This window comes from Carassius carassius, chromosome 29 (assembly GCF_963082965.1).
Source record: "Carassius carassius chromosome 29, fCarCar2.1, whole genome shotgun sequence".
NCBI classification, from domain to species: Eukaryota; Metazoa; Chordata; class Actinopteri; order Cypriniformes; family Cyprinidae; genus Carassius; species Carassius carassius.
Window position 1 is genome coordinate 20217486 of NC_081783.1, and position 19179 is coordinate 20236664.

The 19179-nt window shown below is 39.2% G+C and overlaps 3 protein-coding genes across 4 annotated transcripts in view; 1 reads left to right on the forward strand and 2 right to left on the reverse strand.

Annotated features, from left to right (window-relative positions):
• Positions 1 to 586: 586 nt before the first annotated feature.
• On the reverse strand, positions 587 to 6515 carry lrp2bp (LRP2 binding protein). 2 transcript variants are annotated; one of them, XM_059516774.1, is made up of 8 exons: positions 6223 to 6515; positions 5940 to 6046; positions 4080 to 4193; positions 3530 to 3672; positions 3338 to 3443; positions 2079 to 2302; positions 1835 to 2000; positions 587 to 1661 (listed from the first exon to the last, which is right to left on the reverse strand). In XM_059516774.1, the coding sequence occupies exons 1-8, from the start codon at positions 6314 to 6316 to the stop codon at positions 1596 to 1598; spliced, it is 1020 nt and encodes a 339-aa protein (XP_059372757.1). In that variant the 5' UTR covers positions 6317 to 6515; the 3' UTR covers positions 587 to 1595. The 2 variants fall into 2 exon arrangements, with proteins under 2 accessions (XP_059372757.1, XP_059372756.1); XM_059516773.1 differs by having other exon boundaries at positions 5940 to 6049.
• Positions 6516 to 6864: 349 nt separating this feature from the next.
• Positions 6865 to 19179, forward strand: part of pigg (phosphatidylinositol glycan anchor biosynthesis class G) — a 175639-nt gene continuing 163324 nt past the window's right edge. The window contains exons 1-2 of the mRNA XM_059516243.1: positions 6865 to 7206; positions 8156 to 8361. Of these exons, the coding sequence (XP_059372226.1) occupies positions 7053 to 7206; positions 8156 to 8361 (360 nt within the window). The 5' untranslated portion in view covers positions 6865 to 7052. The remainder of the gene's footprint in view (positions 7207 to 8155; positions 8362 to 19179) is intronic.
• Positions 13599 to 17383, reverse strand: LOC132109289 (uncharacterized protein DKFZp434B061-like). The gene is made up of 6 exons (XM_059515303.1): positions 17330 to 17383; positions 16164 to 16424; positions 15864 to 16082; positions 15426 to 15782; positions 14412 to 14849; positions 13599 to 14330 (listed from the first exon to the last, which is right to left on the reverse strand). The coding sequence occupies exons 1-6, from the start codon at positions 17381 to 17383 to the stop codon at positions 13599 to 13601; spliced, it is 2061 nt and encodes a 686-aa protein (XP_059371286.1).

Genomic DNA, 19179 nt, shown 5'->3' on the forward strand with positions numbered 1-19179 from the left:
GTTAGCATAACATTTTTATAAGAAAAAAATCATTTATTGATTTATTCTTCAAAATGATCTAGTTTGCGTAATTATACACAGTTTCAATGACTACATTTATGCGTTTATTTATTGATTCATTTTTATAAAAAAATGTAGTATGTGTAATTATACCTGTAAATATATATATTAAAAAATCCCCAAAAGTAGTCATGACTGCTATGACGTACATAGGTAAAAATATTGTTTATTAAAATGTGGATTGTTAAAATTTCTCAAAAATTTCTCAAAAAATTCTCTTGAATATAAAGATTACATTTCTTAGAAGTTGGCACTTGCATCTTCAACTCGATTTTTAGAAGATTTTGCTTTGTATTGTTCTTATATGGCACTGGAGTAATATTTAAACTTTTTAATTCATCAGCATCCCAAAAAGTTTAATATGCATTTGTTCTCATAAGTTTAGAATGCAGAATGTGCAACATTTTAATAACTGAAACAAAATAAGAGGCATCATGAAAATTGCATGTTATTTTTTATTTAGTGCTGTCATGAATAAGCTATCTCACATAACAAATGTTTAAATACACTCCACAAGACAATGATAAAACTGAATGTATAAAAATTACCCCATTCAAAAGTTAATACTTTGTGTTGTTTCCTGGATGAAATGGATGTTTTTATATTTTGTGATAGCTGTTCAATAGTCATTTGTTGATCCTGAGCAGCTGCCTGCTGTTCTTCAGAAAAATCCTCCAGTTCTTGCACATTCTTTGGTTTTCCAGCATCTTCTGCATATTTGAACCCTTTCTAACAGTGACTGTATGATTTTGAGATCCATAAACAGCTATTACAAAAGGTGGAAACATTTACTGATGCTCAAGAAGGCAACACAATGCATTAAGAGCTGGGGGTGTAAACTTTTGAACAGGATGATGATGTGTACATTTTTCTTATTTTGATTAAAGATCATGTTTTTTTCATCTGGTACTGCACTTAAGAAGCTACATAAATATTTAAATGTTTCCCAGAAAACAAAATTAGTACAATTTACTCTGATCATACAATTCAAAAAGGTTACACCCCGAGCTCTTAATGCATTGTGTTGCCTTCTTGAGCATCAGTAAATGTTGCTTTCTACCTTATAACACGGTTATGTATGAGTCCCCCAACTGTCCAAAAGATGGATCTCAGTATCATACAGTCACCTTTGGAAAGGATTCAAATTTGCAGAAAATGTTGGAAAACCAAAGAATGTGCCAGAGCTTGAGGATTTTTCTGAAGAACAGCAGGCTCAACTGCTCAGGACCAACAAGGGACTCATGAACAACTATCACAAAACAGAAAGAACTTTTGAATGAGGTTTTTAAAAAAAAAATATATATATTGTATTATTTTGTCTTGTGGAGAATATGTGAACATTTGTTATGTGAAATCGCTTATTCAAGACAGTGTTAAATAAAATAAAAAATAACATTTCATGGTCCCTCTTATTTTGTTCAAATGAAATGACATTTTCCATATTCTGCAAGGGATATGCTTACTCATGAGCACAACTGTGTATCCATCAATTACAGTGATGAGATTAAATGAGTGATTGCTGTCGCATGTGTGATTTATATCCTGCCGTGCACCACGTCCATTTGCAGCTCTTTACAGATCTCTGGATCGATCCTGGCAGCCTGATGGAGGCAAAACGAGAAATCAAACTTAGGTACCACTGAACCTCCAAATGTCACCCACATCTTCTATTTTAAAAAGTCACAAACGTTTCCAACATTGCTTCTCAGTAGCAGTGCTTTTTACAGGTCCAACATCAGAACTGGCATTATAATGGTAAGGTGGTCAACAGTACCTGTGAGAAGTAGCTCTTCACTCTTTCTCTGTTCTTCAGGACGCCTCGGCCCAGCTGAAGGCAGCGTGCGTAGTAAAACATGGCTATAGCGATGCCCTTCCTGATGTACTCCTCCAGACAGTCTGTGTGCCGCGCTATGGCACTAATGTCTTCATATCCGCACACTCTGAGAGTTCAGACAAACCTGTTTTTACCACAGAAAACAGAACGGTGTTCTTCACGGTTTCTGCAGGATGCGCTGTACCTCTCTCCCAGGGCGGCTGCTCTGGAGTAGAGCTTTCTGTGGTAGTAGCAGGCCGTCAGGTGACCCTGAGCGTAGACGTTTCCTCTCTCTGCTGCCTCCTTCAGGCAGAACAGGGCCGCGTCAGGGTCCTTCTGCACACCGTGACCATACAGATACATGACACCCAGAGCGCCCTGAGACTCCAGACTGCCGTTACCACACGCCTCCGAGTGCCACGAGAACGCCTGCGGTACATCAACACATGACCAGACTGACAGAAGACAGAGACATTAAACAACAGTGAATGAGATCTCTGTTTCTCTGACAGATGATGATGATGATTTAAAGGCATAGTTCATCCAAAAATTCTGTCATCATTTACTCACCCTCAAGTTGTTCCAAACCTTTCTATCTATCTATCTATCTATCTATCTATCTATCTATCTATCTATCTATCTATCTATCTATCTATCTATCTATCTATCAAAAAAGACCTCTAACACTAGCTTTAAGTAGGAAAGTGGGAAGAAAAAGTTTCTTCACTTCATTTTAAATGAGGTAAAATAATTTTAAATAGGTTATTATAATTTTATTCTAAATATTATATTTATTATAATTTTTAAATGAGGTAAAATAATTTTAAATAGGTTATTATAATTTTATTCTAAATATTATATTTATTATAATTCATATGTATTATTAACTTAATTAATTATATTATTATAATTATTTAAATGTATTATAAACCTTTTATTTTCTGTAGAAGTTTAGTCATAGTGTTATTTTATAGGCCAGCTTGGATGGCTAATTCACTAGGGGGTCCCTCAGGAATTGCTATGGGTTTTTGTTTGATGTATAAGTAGAATAAGGTCCGAGGTTAGCATTATTTAACTTCACATTCACATTTTTTTTTTTCATAACATAAATTATACAAAGTTATACATCAAATGTGAACTCTGAAGCCGCTGTGTGCTTTTCAAAATGTTTAGAAATTGCTATATGAGGACTATTGTGGTTCAAATTCATCAAGCAAACAGCTCCATGTGTGTTCCTAGTTGATCTAGAAGCTTTTTAGCAACTGTTAGAACAAAACACGAAAGTCTCTTCCCGTAATGCTACTGCAACCACAGACCTTATTTCACTCCTAAATCACAAACCACTATTCTGGAAACCCATTAGAATTTCCCAAAGGAACCCGATGCTAATGGTCTCCTACACTCTAGGTCTACAGGTCAGTGCTTCAGCTGATGAAGCATGACAGTTCAGAGTGATATCAAGACCTTTCTGAGGTCCAGAGTGTCCGGTCTGCAGTAAAACATGCCCAGAGAAGACTGCGCTTTCACACTAGCGTTCGGGTTTCCATCATCAGCTGCCAGGAGCCAAAGCCTGCCACAGAAATGTTTATCAGACGTGCTTCACATTTTTTATGCATAGATTTTTTGACATTATATTTTGCTGTGCTTGTTTCTCACCGCTCTGCTTCAGCGCTGGACGCCTCGACACCATAACCCTCCAGATACGACCGGCCCAGGTTATACAGCGCTGCGTATCTGATACAGCCCAAATCAGACGAATCCCAGAATGCAATTGTTCTCATGTACTCAATTGCCTTGTGCTGTTAAAGGGTTTCAGAAGAAAAAAAAAAAACAGTACTGCAGCTCTAACATTATCAATGAACATTAATTCTGAAGTATTTACTAATCATAACAACATTAATGAATGCACTGTGATTTTTTTTTTTATTATTAACATCAAACATTAACAGGTAAGTAAATCCTGTAAAAATGTATTGCTCATTGTTCACGTTAGTTATTGCATTAATGTTAACAAATAAGATCTTATTGTTTCTGTTACTGAGATATTAATCTGAGAAATCTGAGCTGCTTTTGCAGACATTTTAGAAATTTGCAACATCGGAAAAGCTTTTTTTTATTTTTTATGTTGCATTATATGTTATTAATAATGATCTATTAACTGTACAGTGTATGTGTGATATCATAATAACAGCAATGTGGTCCTCACAAGGTCTTCTTTGGTTCCAAGGCCATCGTAATAGATGACAGCCAGCTGATACAGAGCTTGAGGATCTTCATCTTTAATGCCATCAAAGATGATCTCTGCTTCTGCGTAGCGGCCCTACAGATACCAGATCAGATCATTCCTGAGATGTGTGTAACTATTATACAACCCGAATTCCGGAAAAGTTGGGACGTTTTTTAAATTTTAATAAAATGAAAACTAAAAGACTTTCAAATCACATGAGCCAATATTTTATTCACAATAGAACATAGATAACATAGCAAATGTTTAAACTGAGAAAGTTTACAATTTTATGCACAAAATGAGCTCATTTCAATTTTGATTTCTGCTACAGGTCTCAAAATAGTTGGGACGGGGCATGTTTACCATGGTGTAGCATCTCCTTTTCTTTTCAAAACAGTTTGAAGACGTCTGGGCATTGAGGCTATGAGTTGCTGGAGTTTTGCTGTTGGAATTTGGTCCCATTCTTGCCTTATATAGATTTCCAGCTGCTGAAGAGTTCGTGGTCGTCTTTGACGTATTTTTCGTTTAATGATGCGCCAAATGTTCTCTATAGGTGAAAGATCTGGACTGCAGGCAGGCCAGGTTAGCACCCGGACTCTCCTACGACGAAGCCATGCTGTTGTTATAGCTGCAGTATGTGGTTTTGCATTGTCCTGCTGAAATAAACAAGGCCTTCCCTGAAATAGACGTTGTTTGGAGGGAAGCATATGTTGCTCTAAAACCTTTATATACCTTTCAGCATTCACAGAGCCTTCCAAAACATGCAAGCTGACCATACCGTATGCACTTATGCACCCCATACCATCAGAGATGCTGGCTTTTGAACTGAACGCTGATAACATGCTGGAAGGTCTCCCTCCTCTTTAGCCCGGAGGACACGGCGTCCGTGATTTCCAACAAGAATGTCAAATTTGGACTCGTCTGACCATAAAACACTATTCCACTTTGAAATAGTCCATTTTAAATGAGCCTTGACCCACAGGACACGACGGCGCTTCTGGACCATGTTCACATATGGCTTCCTTTTTGCATGATAGAGCTTTAATTGGCATCTGCTGATGGCACGGCGGATTGTGTTTACCGACAGTGGTTTCTGAAAGTATTCCTGGGCCCATTTAGTAATGTCATTGACACAATCATGCCGATGAGTGATGCAGTGTCGTCTGAGAGCCCGAAGACCACGGGCATCCAATAAAGGTCTCCGGCCTTGTCCCTTACGCACAGAGATTTCTCCAGTTTCTCTGAATCTTTTGATGATGTTATGCACTGTAGATGATGAGATTTGCAAAGCCTTTGCAATTTGACGTTGAGGAACATTGTTTTTAAAGTTTTCCACAATTTTTTTTACGCACTCTTTCACAGATTGGAGAGCCTCTGCCCATCTTTACTTCTGAGAGACTCTGCTTCTCTAAGACAAAGCTTTTATAGCTAATCATGTTACAGACCTGATATCAATTAACTTAATTAATCACTAGATGTTCTCCCAGCTGAATCTTTTCAAAACTGCTTGCTTTTTTAGCCATTTGTTGCCCCCGTGCCAACTTTTTTGAGACCTGTAGCAGGCATTAAATTTTAAATGAGCTAATTAAGTGGATAAAAGTGTAAAATTTCTCAGTTTAAACATTTGCTACGTTATCTATGTTCTTTTGTGAATAAAATATTGGCTCATGTGATTTGAAATTCCTTTAGTTTTCATTTTATTAAAATTTAAAAAACGTCCCAACTTTTCCGGAATTCGGGTTGTACATCAATATACTGTTTGTCAGTAATGCAGAAAGCTAATTCTTTCGCGATTCTGTCTTTGCATATTGAATCAGAATAATTTAAGGCATCAGTCACCTCCTCGTAGTGTAACTGTCCCAGGAGGAAGGCAGCTTGTGAATCTCCTCTTTCTGCTTTCTCTTTAAGCAGAATCACCGTGTTCTCCACCGACCCACCAGAAGTCTCTGCTTTAAAAAATAAATAAAACATTATATATAAATATATATACACACATAAATACACACACACACACACACATATATATATATATATATATACACACACACACACACACACACACACAGATATATGAAATGCAATGCCATGTTGCTGCTGTTATGGACTGTTCATCTCTGATCACCTGGTTGTATTGACTCTTCTCTGATATCTTGATAAATCTCGTGGATTTCACTGAGAAGCTTCGAGGTTCTGGAGTTGAGTTCACGGCAGGTCATTTCTCTCGACGAACAGAAGCACTAAATCACTGCTTAAAGACAGTCAGCAGCACTTTAATAAATGACACACCGCGTTGCTTATTCCGATAGACTGTGGCTTTCTCTGTCTATAAATTATTACAAATAAAACACGTTTTTGACATTGTCGAAAAAGGAATAAAGCGCCATTACAACAATTGTTACCATGACAACCACTGATGACCTCACAGTTGTACATCTCATTCCACGGTTAATAGTATAAACATAATAATATAACAAAAAATTATATAAATATGAAATAATGTAAGTTTCGAGAATAAAGAAAATGTTTTCTCCGTGTCGCCTAACTTGTGAAAAAAAAACAGTCTATATATAACTTCCTAAGATACAATTTATTTTATATAGTTATTTATTGAATAAGTTATAATACAATTTTAGATATTTCAAAACTGTACACAATACGTTTAGATACTATGCAAACGTAAAAAAAAATAATTTTTTTTAGACAATTACACAATAAAAGTCCGAGAAACGTTTTGAGAAACGATCCTTCTGAGTTGCCGTAGTGACCCGCCTGGCACAACACGGAAATGATCATTTCAAAACATTAATCCGGCAGAGTCTTCATTAATCGTGTGGATTTAGTGACGGTTGATCGCGGTCAATGAGAAATCAGAAAGCAGACCTGACAGTTGCCGGTGTTTGTGTTGTCTCATTAGTGTGATGAGTGTTTTGATGACAGTTACTGATCTTCATCATGAAGCTGAGTTCATCAGTATTTGCTTTATTGTGTCTCATGTGTGAGATTGTGTCAATCGCTCTTTTTCTGAGAGGATTCTTCCCTGTTCCTGTCAAATCATCCTTTTCAGACAAGAGCAAAGTGACTGATTTTCCTGCAGAGCCACAGACAGGTAAACACACACACACACACACACACACACACACACACACACACACACACACACACACACACACACACACACACACACACACACAGAATTATTAAGCATTATGTTGATGGTGATGATTTTATAGTGAGGTATTATGGCTTTATTATCTGAAAAATATTTTTTATTGATACTGATTTATTAATGTATTTAATTGAAATGTAAAATATATTTTTTTAGATACTTATTCTGTATAGGTCTTTTTTTATTTGTTATTTTTATAGTATAAATGTATATATAATATTTTGTACATTTGTGCAATATGTTTTGCCCACGTTGCTGTCTGCATCATATTAAATTTAATTTAAAGTGATTTTCTTTCTTTAAGAAAGCATATATGCTTAAATGCAAGTAAAGTGTCTACCTGATTCAAATAACTTTTGTGAAAGTAAAATGTCAAAATATGGATGCATAACAGATTCAGATTCAGCATAACAGATATATTTATGTAAAAATGCAGCAATGGGTAACGATTTAAAACTACAATTAATTTGTATTTGGGCTCTTTTAATGTCTGTTTGCTGGTTTTTATTATAATAATTATACTTGCATTTTTTAAATTGTTTTTGCCATGAAAATAGCCTAAGATGCTGACATGGCATTAAAAAAATATACTGCTACTACTACTACTTGAACCATATAAACATGTAGGCTGTATTTCAAGTTGAATTTTTTTTTATCTATAACCTGTGCCTCAGTCTGTTTTATTCTGGATGTCCAAATCTGAATGCATTGTCCTCTGGGGATTAAGATTGAGGGTTTAATTCCGATGTTAAGGTTGTTTTAATTTCAGCCTCACTAATAAATCCCCTTTTTTCAATGTTTCTAATTCTATTTCTGAAATCAGAATTCATAACATACATCGTGATCTCGCATGCTGCAGAGATTTCATGAGTTGTTGTGTGTTCTGCAGGAAGTGGTCCTAACTCCAGCAAGGCTCCCGTGCCGTTGTTCAAGCGGGTGGTGATCGTCCTGATCGATGCTCTTAGAGAGGACTTTGTGTTCGGCCCTGATGGCCGGAGGTTCATGCCCTACACCAGACATGTGGTGGAGAGAGGCTCTTCTCACAGCTTCATCGCCAAAGCCAGACCGCCCACCGTCACCATGCCCAGAATTAAGGTGAATTACTCCCAAATCAAATCCTTTCTTAACCTAGTTTGTTTTTGCCTGTGGTTCCCCCTTCACTATGAATCTATAGGTTTTTTTTTTTGCCTATTTTCTTTCAATATATTCTATTATATTACTAATTCTAATTAAGTTAAATATTTAATCATATGTATAATAATAATAATACTTATTATAATACTATATTATAATGTTTAATTTGATATTTGTTTTTGCTAAATATATTGTTAGGTAAAAAAATGTTAGCCTGAATGCACTGTAGATCGCTTTGGATAAAAGCGTCTGCTGAATGCATAAATTTAATTGAAATGTAAATTTAAGTATTACAATTATTATTAAGTAAAAATATTTTCCAATATTTAATTTGATATTTATTTGTATGCTGCAAAATAATTACATGTATGTTCAACAATTGATATAAAAAATAACGGCGTTATTAAAAAAAAAAGTGTTGCATACAAAATGTGTTCAAATTAATTATTAAAAAAATATATATATTATTTTCTAAAGTTTTAATTGATATTGATTTTTATGCTGCCAAATTCGGTGTATTTTAAACAATTTATGTTAAAATAATGACGTTATTTTAAATAGAGCAAAAACCAAGTGTTCCATGCAAAATGTGGGACACTGCTAAATATGTAAAAATATTTAATAATATGCATATATGATAATATAGATTTAAATAACTGATTCTAATGATTTCTGATAAATATTTAACAACAATAATAACCATAATAATAAAACAAATATTATTCAAATATTTTTTTTTATTAAATATTTAATTTGATATTAGATTTTATGCTATAGATTAATGGAATGTATTTTAAATTAAAATGAAATAAGGTAAAAAAAATGAACCAAAATTTGTGTTGCATGCAAAAAACCGGGACACTGCTGCTCCATGTAGCTAATTCTTTATTTCATTAAATATTTTGAGTTATTAAGCTTTGTGACTTTTTGAAAGAATTTGTGCAGGAAGAAAACACTGATCTCTCAGTGAACTGTAAGTATTTGGATGAGGATGCTATAAACGGAAATGACTTGACCGTTTGTTGATGGCTTCTATTGTGTTTATGAATTCATGATGTAGGTCGATCCATATGTCAATCAGAACCATTGATTCGTGTGTGAGATGTAAGAGGTTCTCAGTGATATTTGTACAAGCATATCATGACAAAAAGGCAGAATCCATAGTTCTGCATCTGCTAAGAGTAAATAAATCCTTTAAACAAGTTTCAGGCCTTCCTGCTCAAGTTTTCTCATATGACCTGCATTCAATGATTTGTGTCCTGACTCAAATCTCCAGCAGATGGCAGTCGTGCTCTGTCAGACTCTCTTCTGTCCAATCACTGCAGGCCTCTCAGCTGTAAACCGGTGTGACATGGCCAACTAACCCAAATTACAGTCGTCTGGAGATCAATCAGCCATCTATTTCTGCCGGTTAACGGGTTTGACCGCTGCTGGAAGGCCTAGAAGAAAGAGCGAGAAATGCTGAGAAATGGTGATTTCATACTGCTCAAGACATCATGTTTAGATACTGATAGTGTGAATGAGAGACAGTGCTAAGATATTTAGAAATATTTCTGTCTGAATTCTGCTGGAAGTGCTGCTCTGCCTTCTCTTCTCATTTCTTTCTCTAAAGTGGACTACAGAGGCTTGTTACTCTCTCTACCATCCCACCTCTCCACCTCAGTTTCTTCAGGCTTTTCAATACTGAGGCGGAACAACCCTCTCTGAAATGAGGGCTTTCATGACCCTGTATCACATTACACATGCAGCCGTTTGTTTCTTATGGATCTCTTGTGTAATAACTCACTGCAGAAGAGCAGGACACACTTTCCATGAATAGGGTACTTTTCAGCAATACTGGAGTTAAAGCAAGCACTTAAACATCAAGAAAGACAGAATGAGTCACAGGTATTTTAGTATACTGTTATATTATGTTTTAATAATAAATTATACAGTTTTTTTTTAAATTTTAAGTTGATTTGAATTTTATTTAAAACGTATCATAATTGTTTGTGCTTTTGTCATTATTACATCTTTAATTATTCTATTTAGCTTTTTTAAGTAAATTTAGTATTCCTACATTAACTTATTCATTAGTTAGTTGTCATTACCAATGTTTTTAGTTTTAAATTGTATACATTTTATGCTTCGTTTTAATTAACAAAAATTAATTTTAATGGTTTCAACGCTACAATTTGAAATTGGAAACATTATTTACTTAATATTATTATAATACTTCTTGGGTGTCTCCATTTTATGGAATATTACGGAGCGGTAACTGTTGAATGCAAATGTTGGAAACAGTTACATATGTCTAATTCTGATTGGCTTAATAATAATAATAAAATATTTTATAAGGTAGAACAATACATTTAGTGTTAGGCAATATTTATAATTTATAAAGATGAAATTATGAAATTGTCAAAATAATAACTAATTGTTGAGTATAATTATTGAAAGCCTGGTCAATTTGATATGTATAGTTGTCGTGATTTTTTTTTTTTTTACAATACACAATTTCAACAGAAATTCAGAAATGCAATTTGCTATGAACAATCCTCAAACAGAGATTTTTGTTTCAGTAGCTTAGCTTTATGTGTGTGTGTGTGTGTGTAAGCCAGTAAAGTTGGATATTCATATAATTCTATATGAATTTAATGTTAGATAACAGTTAATGTAACATATCCACTAGATTTCTCTCTAAAGAATTTTAAGAACGTCATGGGACTTCGTTTTTTACCCTATTTGTGGAAAGTGCCAGGAGGGACTTTATTTAGAAAGCATGTGTGGTCTCCAGAAAGCCTGATGTTTTCAGCAACACCTTCATCCTTCAAGGAGTCATTTAGTTGCCTCTCTGTGTTGGCTGACCTCTTCACAGAGCACAATTCACGTGGGACTCAAGGTGTTGTCTCGCTAACAAGCCTTTTTCAGTCCCGGTTGCAGCTTGTTGCTCAGAACACTGTCTTGCTCTGCTTTTGTTGTTTTCTTTGTTTTTGGACTGGTTTATTGGAACAGGGGATGTGTGTAGTCAGAGATCAGTCCGTTTTTTGGTCTATGTTGTACTTCTGAACCCTTTTACCTGGATTACCGTTTTTGCTTCTGTTTAGTCATCATGATGTTACCGTGTCAGTCCTGTGATATTGTAAGGTGTAAAGGGGAAAATACAAAGACATCACGGCCTGTGATGAAAGTGCCATGACCCTGTTATATTCAGGGTTGTTATCATGAACAACAATTAAAAGCACTAAAAATATTGTCATTACTTGAGAAAAAATAAATCTGAACGGAAATAAAAATGTATTTTAATAGAAACATAATTTATATATATATATATATATATATATATATATATATATATATATATATATATATATATATTATACAAATTTATAAAACTATATAGACATAAAAGCTAATTATTTGTAATAAAAATAACAAACACAACAAAATATAAAAACAAATTCACATTATTAATAAAAATTACTGTATAACAGTATGTTAATGATATTAAAATAACACTGTATAAGGTGCAAATGTGTTGTGCCACATTGACAGATTTTGTACTTTGTTTTCTGAGTGTTCAGTAGACATCTTTTAAATGAATTTCAACCAGACAGCATGTTTGTTTCTGTTATCAAGGTCATGTTTTTCTGCCCTGAATCAAACAAATATGATTGCATTAAAGCTCTGTTAAAATGATCAATAGGATCAAAGCTGCATGCTTTGTGGAGTGTCTGTGTGAGAGAGGGAGAGAGAGAGAGAGTGTGGCCCAGCATCATCTTTGCCCCTGTAAGAACATGAGCCAAACCGCTGGTTGCCGTAGAGACGCTCTTGCCATTGATTTTCAGTCATTGTCGCTGCTGCTGATGTCATAACCGAGGGTGTGACATCCTGGTGAATGGAGCTGTCAATCAAATGACTGGGTCACAGTGAGCAGTTCTTTCATCTCTTCTGACTTTATACTGAAATCAAATGTGACATAGGCCCAAAATGTACTTTGAAGACATTTAATGAGCACACAAGACCTTTTTTTTCCCCAGAATTCTCCCTTAATTCCTCTTCGTCTTTGAAATATAGATTCTTCATGTTAAAATATGTTGTATTGACAGAGATTGGTTCATTTTAAGCATAATAAGGAAATGTAGCTGTGAAAAATGGCCTGTGTTGCTACTGTGCAGATATTAGGCAGTTTCATGTAAATACGCTGATTTTTTGCTGAGATATTGCCTCACTTTTTCTTTGATGTTTTCACCAGCTGCTGCGTTGAAGTGTTTCTGGAGAGTAGAGTAATGTTGAATACCCATAATTCCATTTGGTGCTTTTGTGTCTTATCAGTTCGAGTAGCATATGGTTTTTCTTTTAGTTTTCTCTCAATTTTTTTTTTAAGTTTTTATTTAATTTTTATTTTTAGTAATTTTATTATGTGCTTTTGTTGTTTTTATTAGTTATATTTTTATTTAGCTTTTTATTTCCATACAAGTAATTTGATTGCTTAAAACTTAGTTTAATTAAGTTTAACATTCCCAATTTTCACTTAAGGTTTAGTATTTTTTTTAAGGTTATTTTTTTTATGTAGTTAACTGTTGACAAGTCTATGAACAAATTAACAACTCATTTTAAAAACTGGAAAAAAGACCTTAGTATAGACGACCACGGACAAAAAGAAAAGAAGGAACAGAGGAAACAGGGAAATTAACGGGGCACACCTGAGCTAATTATATGACTAATCAAAACGAGAGAGAGAAACTGGATCACGGGGAGCACATGGGGAGAAAAACACAACAAACCAGGAACAGGAGCCATGGTGGAGCAGGCAGCTCGGGGGGGCATGGCCGGGTGGCTTCTGTGGCCTTTGGCTTCAGCAGTTGGACTGGCCACTACAGCTGGAGATCTGCCCTGTGCCCTGGCTGGCACAGGCACTGGGCTGGGCTCAGGAATTCATTTTATTCATGCACTTAGGAACAGTAGCCCACTCTGAGCTGCCCTTGGTAACAGTAGCTCACTCTGAGCTGCCCTTGGGAACAGTAGCCCACTCTGGGCTACACTCAGGAACTGAAGCCCACTTTGGACTAAACTCAGGAACAGGAGCCCTCTCTGGGCTAAACTCAGGAACAGGAGCTCTCTCTGGGCCTGACGTGGGAAGAACAGTCCTCACTGGGCTAGACATGGGGAGAGGAACCCTCTCTGGGCTTGAATTCGAAGCAGGAGAACTCTCTGGGCTAGACTCGGGATCTGAGGCCCTCCCTGGGCCTGATGTGGAAGCAGCATCCCCTCTCTGGGCTTGACGTGGGAACAGGAGACTCTCCTGTTCTTGACTTGGGATCTGAGGCCCTCCTTAGGCCAGACTCGGGAACAACAGCCCTCTCTGGGCTGGACTTAGGAACAGAAGCCCTCTCTTGGCTGGACTTAGGAACAGAAGCCTTCTCTGGGCTGGACGTAGGAACAGAAGCCTTCTCTGGGCTGGACTTAGGAACAGAAGCCCTCTCTGGGCTGGAGTTGGGGCTAGACTTAGGAACAGAAGCCCTCTCTGGGCTGGACTTAGAAACAGAAGCCCTGTCTTGGCATGACTTAGGGCTGGACTTAGGAACATAAGCCCGCTCTGGGCTGGACTTTGGGCTGGACATAGGAACAGAAGCCCTCTCTGGGCTGGACTTAGGAACAGAAGCCTTCTTTGGGCTGGACTTTGGGCTGGACTTAGGAACAGAAGCCCTCTCTGGGCTGGACTTAGGAACAGAAGCCCGCTCTGGGCTGGACTTTGGGCTGGACTTAGGAATAGAAGCATTCTCTGGGCTGGACTTTGGGCTGGACTTAGGAACAGAAGCCTTCTCTGGGCTGGACTTAGGAACAGAAGCCTTCTCTGGGCTGGACTTTGGGCTGGACTTAGGAACAGAAGCCCTCTCTGGGCTGGAGTTTGGGCTAGACTTAGGAACAGAAGCCCTCTCTGGGCTGGACTTAGGAACAGAAGCCCTCTCTGGGCTGGACTTAGAAACAGAAGCCCTGTCTTGGCAGGACTTAGGGCTGGACTTAGGAACAGAAGTCCGCTCTGGGCTGGACTTTGGGCTGGACATAGGAACAGAAGCCCTCTCTGGGCTGGACTTAGGAACAGAAACCCGCTCTGGGCTGGACTTTGGGCTGGACTTAGGAATAGAAGCCTTCTCTGGGCTGGACTTTGGGCTGGACTTAGGAACAGAAGCGTTCTCTGGGCTGGACTTAGGAACAGAAGCCTTCTCTGGGCTGGACTTTGGGCTGGACTTAGGAACAGAAGCCTTCTCTGGGCTGGACTTAGGAATAGAAGCCTTCTCTGGGCTGGACTTTGGGCTGGACTTAGGAACAGAAGCCTTCTCTGGGCTGGACTTAGGAACAGAAGCCTTCTCTGGGCTGGACTTTGGGCTGGACTTAGGAACAGAAGCCCTCTCTGGGCTGGACTTCGGTACAGAAGCCCTCTCTGGGCTGGACTTTGGGCTGGACTTAGGAACAGAAGCCCTCTCTGGGCTGGACTTCGGTACAGAAGCCCTCTCTGGGCTGGACTTTGGGCTGGACTTAGGAACAGAAGCCTTCTCTGGGCTGGACTTAGGAACAGAAGCCCTCTCTGGGCTGGACTTTGGGCTGGACTTAGGAACAGAAGCCTTCTCTGGGCTGGACTTAGGTACAGAAGCCCTCTCTGGGCTGGACTTAGGTACAGAAGCCCTCTCTGGGTTGGACTTAGGTACAGAAGCCCTCTCTGGGTTGGACTTAGGTACAGAAGCCCTCTCTGGTTTGGACTTAGGTACAGAAGCCCTCTCTGGGCTGGACTTAGGTACAGAAGCCCTCTCTGGGCTGGACTTAGGTAAAGAAGCCCTCTCTGGGCTGGACTTAGGTACAGAAGCCCTCTCTGGGCTGGACTTAGGTACAGAAGCCCTCTCTGGGCTGGACTTAGGTACAGAAGCCCTCTCTGGGCTGGACTTAGGTAAAGAAGCCCTCTCTGGGCTGGACTTAGGTACAGAAGCCCTCTCTGGGCTGGACTTAGGTACAGAAGCCCTCTCTGGGCTGGACTTAGGTAAAGAAGCCCTCTCTGGGCTGGACTTAGGTACAGAAGCCCGCTCTGGGCTGGACTTTGGGCTGGACTTAGGAATAGAAGCCTTCTCTGGGCTGGACTTTGGGCTGGACTTAGGAACAGAAGCCTTCTCTGGGCTGGACTTTGGGCTGGACTTAGGAACAGAAGCCCGCTCTGGGCTGGACTTAAGAATAGAAGCCTTCTCTGGGCTGGACTTTGGGCTGGACTTAGGAACAGAAGCCTTCTCTGGGCTGGACTTAGGAACAGAAGCCTTCTCTGGGCTGGACTTTGGGCTGGACTTAGGAACAGAAGCCCTCTCTGGGCTGGAGTTTGGGCTAGGCTTAGGGACAGAAGCCCTCTCTGGGCTGGACTTAGGAACAGAAGCCCTCTCTGGGCTGGACTTAGAAACAGAAGCCCTGTCTTGGCAGGACTTAGGGCTGGACTTAGGAACAGAAGCCCGCTCTGGGCTGGACTTTGGGCTGGACATAGGAACAGAAGCCCTCTCTGGGCTGGACTTAGGAACAGAAGCCCGCTCTGGGCTGGACTTTGGGCTGGACTTAGGAATAGAAGCCTTCTCTGGGCTGGACTTTGGGCTGGACTTAGGAACAGAAGCCTTCTCTGGGCTGGACTTAGGAACAGAAGCCTTCTCTGGGCTGGACTTTGGGCTGGACTTAGGAACAGAAGCCCTCTCTGGGCTGGACTTTGGGCTGGACTTAGGAACAGAAGCCCTCTCTGGGCTGGACTTTGGTACAGAAGCCCTCTCTGGGCTGGACTTTGGGCTGGACTTAGGAACAGAAGCCTTCTCTGGGCTGGACTTAGGAACAGAAGCCTTCTCTGGGCTAGACTTTGGGCTGGACTTAGGAACAGAAGCCTTCTCTGGGCAGGACTTTGGGCTGGACTTAGGAATAGAAGCCTTCTCTGGGCTGGACTTTGGGCTGGACTTAGGAACAGAAGCCTTCTCTGGGCTGGACTTAGGAACAGAAGCCTTCTCTGGGCTGGACTTTGGGCTGGACTTAGGAACAGAAGCCCTCTCTGGGCTGGACTTTGGGCTGGACTTAGGAACAGAAGCCCTCTCTGGGCTGGACTTTGGTACAGAAGCCCTCTCTGGGCTGGACTTTGGGCTGGACTTAGAACAGAAGCCCTCTCTGGGCTGGCCTTAGGTACAGAAGCCCTCTCTGGGCTGGACTTAGGTACAGAAGCCCTCTCTGGGTTGGACTTAGGTACAGAAGCCCTCTCTGGGTTGGACTTAGGTACAGAAGCCCTCTCTGGGTTGGACTTAGGTACAGAAGCCCTCTCTGGGCTGGACTTAGGTACAGAAGCCCTCTCTGGGCTGGACTTAGGTAAAGAAGCCCTCTCTGGGCTGGACTTTGGTACAGAAGCCCTCTCTGGGCTGGACTTTGGGCTGGACTTAGAACAGAAGCCCTCTCTGGGCTGGCCTTAGGTACAGAAGCCCTCTCTGGGCTGGACTTAGGTACAGAAGCCCTCTCTGGGTTGGACTTAGGTACAGAAGCCCTCTCTGGGTTGGACTTAGGTACAGAAGCCCTCTCTGGGTTGGACTTAGGTACAGAAGCCCTCTCTGGGCTGGACTTAGGTACAGAAGCCCTCTCTGGGCTGGACTTAGGTAAAGAAGCCCTCTCTGGGCTGGACTTAGGTACAGAAGCCCTCTCTGGGTTGGACTTAGGTACAGAAGCCCTCTCTGGGCTGGACTTAGGTACAGAAGCCCTCTCTGGGCTGGACTTAGGTAAAGAAGCCCTCTCTGGGCTTGACTTAGGTACAGAACCCCTCTCTGGGCTGGACTTAGGTACAGAAGCCCTCTCTGGGCTAGACTTACGTAAAGACGCCCTCTCTGGGCTGGACTTAGGAACAGAAGCCCTCTCTGGGCTGAACTCAGAAACTGCAGCACTCTCTGGGCCGGACTCGGGAGCAGAAGCCCTCTCTCAGGGCAGGGGCCAACTGTCTCTTCCTCCGCATTCTTCTCTTTTGGGACAGCATTAGATTTAAGTTTTAAAAACAGTGTTAGTTTAATGAAGGTATAAAACATTAAAAATGTAATTAATATTTTAAAATGTAATCAAATGATCATTCATTCACAAGGAGACATGTAGGACATGCATCCAAAATTGGCTAAAATTCCATGACATTCCGCAATATACTGTAAATTTAATTTTTAATTCTGCGATCCTGTCTGTGTTTGCTGCATTGTGTAAACCCTATGCCTTACAGCAGACCAGTAAACACCTTTATAAAACTGAGTTTGTGTGTGTGTTTGTTCTGGTTTGTCGTTTTTTTTAAAGATGTAGGTTTTCTTCTGATACTCAGGCACCTTTAGGTCCTGTTTTTGCAGTTTGACTGAATATTTTGAAAGGGTTTGTTTCTGTAAATAGAGAAACTTTTCTTATTTTCCTTCACAGATAAGCTTTCGGCTTGCAGGGTTTTAATGCTGCAAAGAAAAATGCTTCCTCTGTCCTACTTTTCATGTCTCCAATCATCAGGATTGACACATTAAAAGGTGGGATGTATTTCCAAACTGCAAATCGGCCTGTCGGGAAGCGGAATTCGCCAATCACCGTCACAGAGAGAGTGTTAAATGAAAGAAACCAAGTCTGAAAGTTAGAAAAGAAAAATGCAGAAGAGAAATCTTGTGTCTGTTGTCATGTGAAGCACGGATGGCCTCAGGGTGTTCAGAGAGTGTTTTAAGCTGCTCTCTTACACTTGTTGGAAGATGCTGGGATAACGCACCCAGGGCGTGTTTTTAACGTCAGATTTAATCAGTTCGGCTGACTACTTCCTGTTGCCCATGGTGCAGAAGTGATGTACTGTTATTTTTTGTGCTGATTTGTCTTTAAGAATCATTTGAAGCATTTCTGTTGATTTGAACTATTTTTATCTTTGTGCATGCAAAAAAAGAATAGAAAGAAAGAGTCTCATATGTTTTTCTTTTGTGTTTTCTTTGCTTGCGTGTCAAAAATGCAAATGTTTGAACCTGGTGGGCGGAGTCTGCAGTTTTAATGAATGCAGGACCTGTTTCTATTGGTCTGTTTTCACTGGAAAAAAAAATTTTTGAGACCAAAAAAAATTTTTTAGGGGGAAAAAATTATTGGTGTTTTTGTTGGAAAAACTTTTTTTGGATGCACAGTAATAACATAAAAATAACTTATTTTTATAACCAGTTGTTCAATTTATTAATCTTGTTTTTTTTCTCTCTCCATATGTAAATGTCTTACTAAAGGGGTGATAATAATGCATTATTTATTTATTTAGTTTTTGGTGTCTGTATGAAAATTGTTGTTTGAGATCAGTGTGTCTAATATATTTGACAAAATATGTGAGAAAGTTTATTATTGGCATTTAAGCTTCAGTGTTTCTCGTCTGATAATATGACTGATAATATTCGGCATTTATATTATGTTGTTATGAGTTTAGTGAATGTCTCAGGCATTCAAATCAGTCTGCGTCATCAAAACATCAGATTACAGACGTGTTTGATTGTTTGCTGAGCTCTGGGATATAAAAGGTGGAGAGAACATTCGATTTAGATTAGCGTTTTACATTTTTATAAATGTAATATAAATGGTATATGATTGTTGTGGTATTCTGGGTGGTTGCTAGAAGTTTTTTTAATAGTATAAACTTGTGTATTAGTTTAACAACTTCTTTAGGCACATAGTTCAGCTGAGTTTATTAGTTGAATCGCTTAGTATGTTTAAAGGCTCACAAATGAATATCGAGTTTCAAAAAGCGCCCAGCAGTTTCCTGTTTTGTGAGTC

What these genes read in the sequence shown, in the direction of transcription:
- lrp2bp (XM_059516773.1), bottom strand. Translation starts at nt 6,316, where the DNA reads ATGACCTGCCGTGAACTCAACTCCAGAACCTCGAAGCTTCTCAGTGAA. An exon ending in TTGGAACCAAAGAAGACCTT is followed by an intron (nt 3,673 to 4,079) that starts GTGAGGACCACA and finishes ACCCTTTAACAG; the next exon opens with CACAAGGCAATTGAGTACAT. An exon ending in TGAAGAGCTACTTCTCACAG is followed by an intron (nt 1,662 to 1,834) that starts GTACTGTTGACC and finishes TGCCTCCATCAG; the next exon opens with GCTGCCAGGATCGATCCAGA.
- LOC132109289 (XM_059515303.1), bottom strand. Translation starts at nt 17,383, where the DNA reads ATGCGGAGGAAGAGACAGTTGGCCCCTGCCCTGAGAGAGGGCTTCTGC. An exon ending in GAGAGGGCTTCTGCTCCCGA is followed by an intron (nt 16,425 to 17,329) that starts GTCCGGCCCAGA and finishes TCTGTTCCTAAG; the next exon opens with TCCAGCCCAAAGTCCAGCCC. An exon ending in CTAAGTCCAGCCCAGAGAGG is followed by an intron (nt 14,850 to 15,425) that starts GCTTCTTTACCT and finishes GCTTCTGTTCCT; the next exon opens with AAGTCCAGCCCAAAGTCCAG.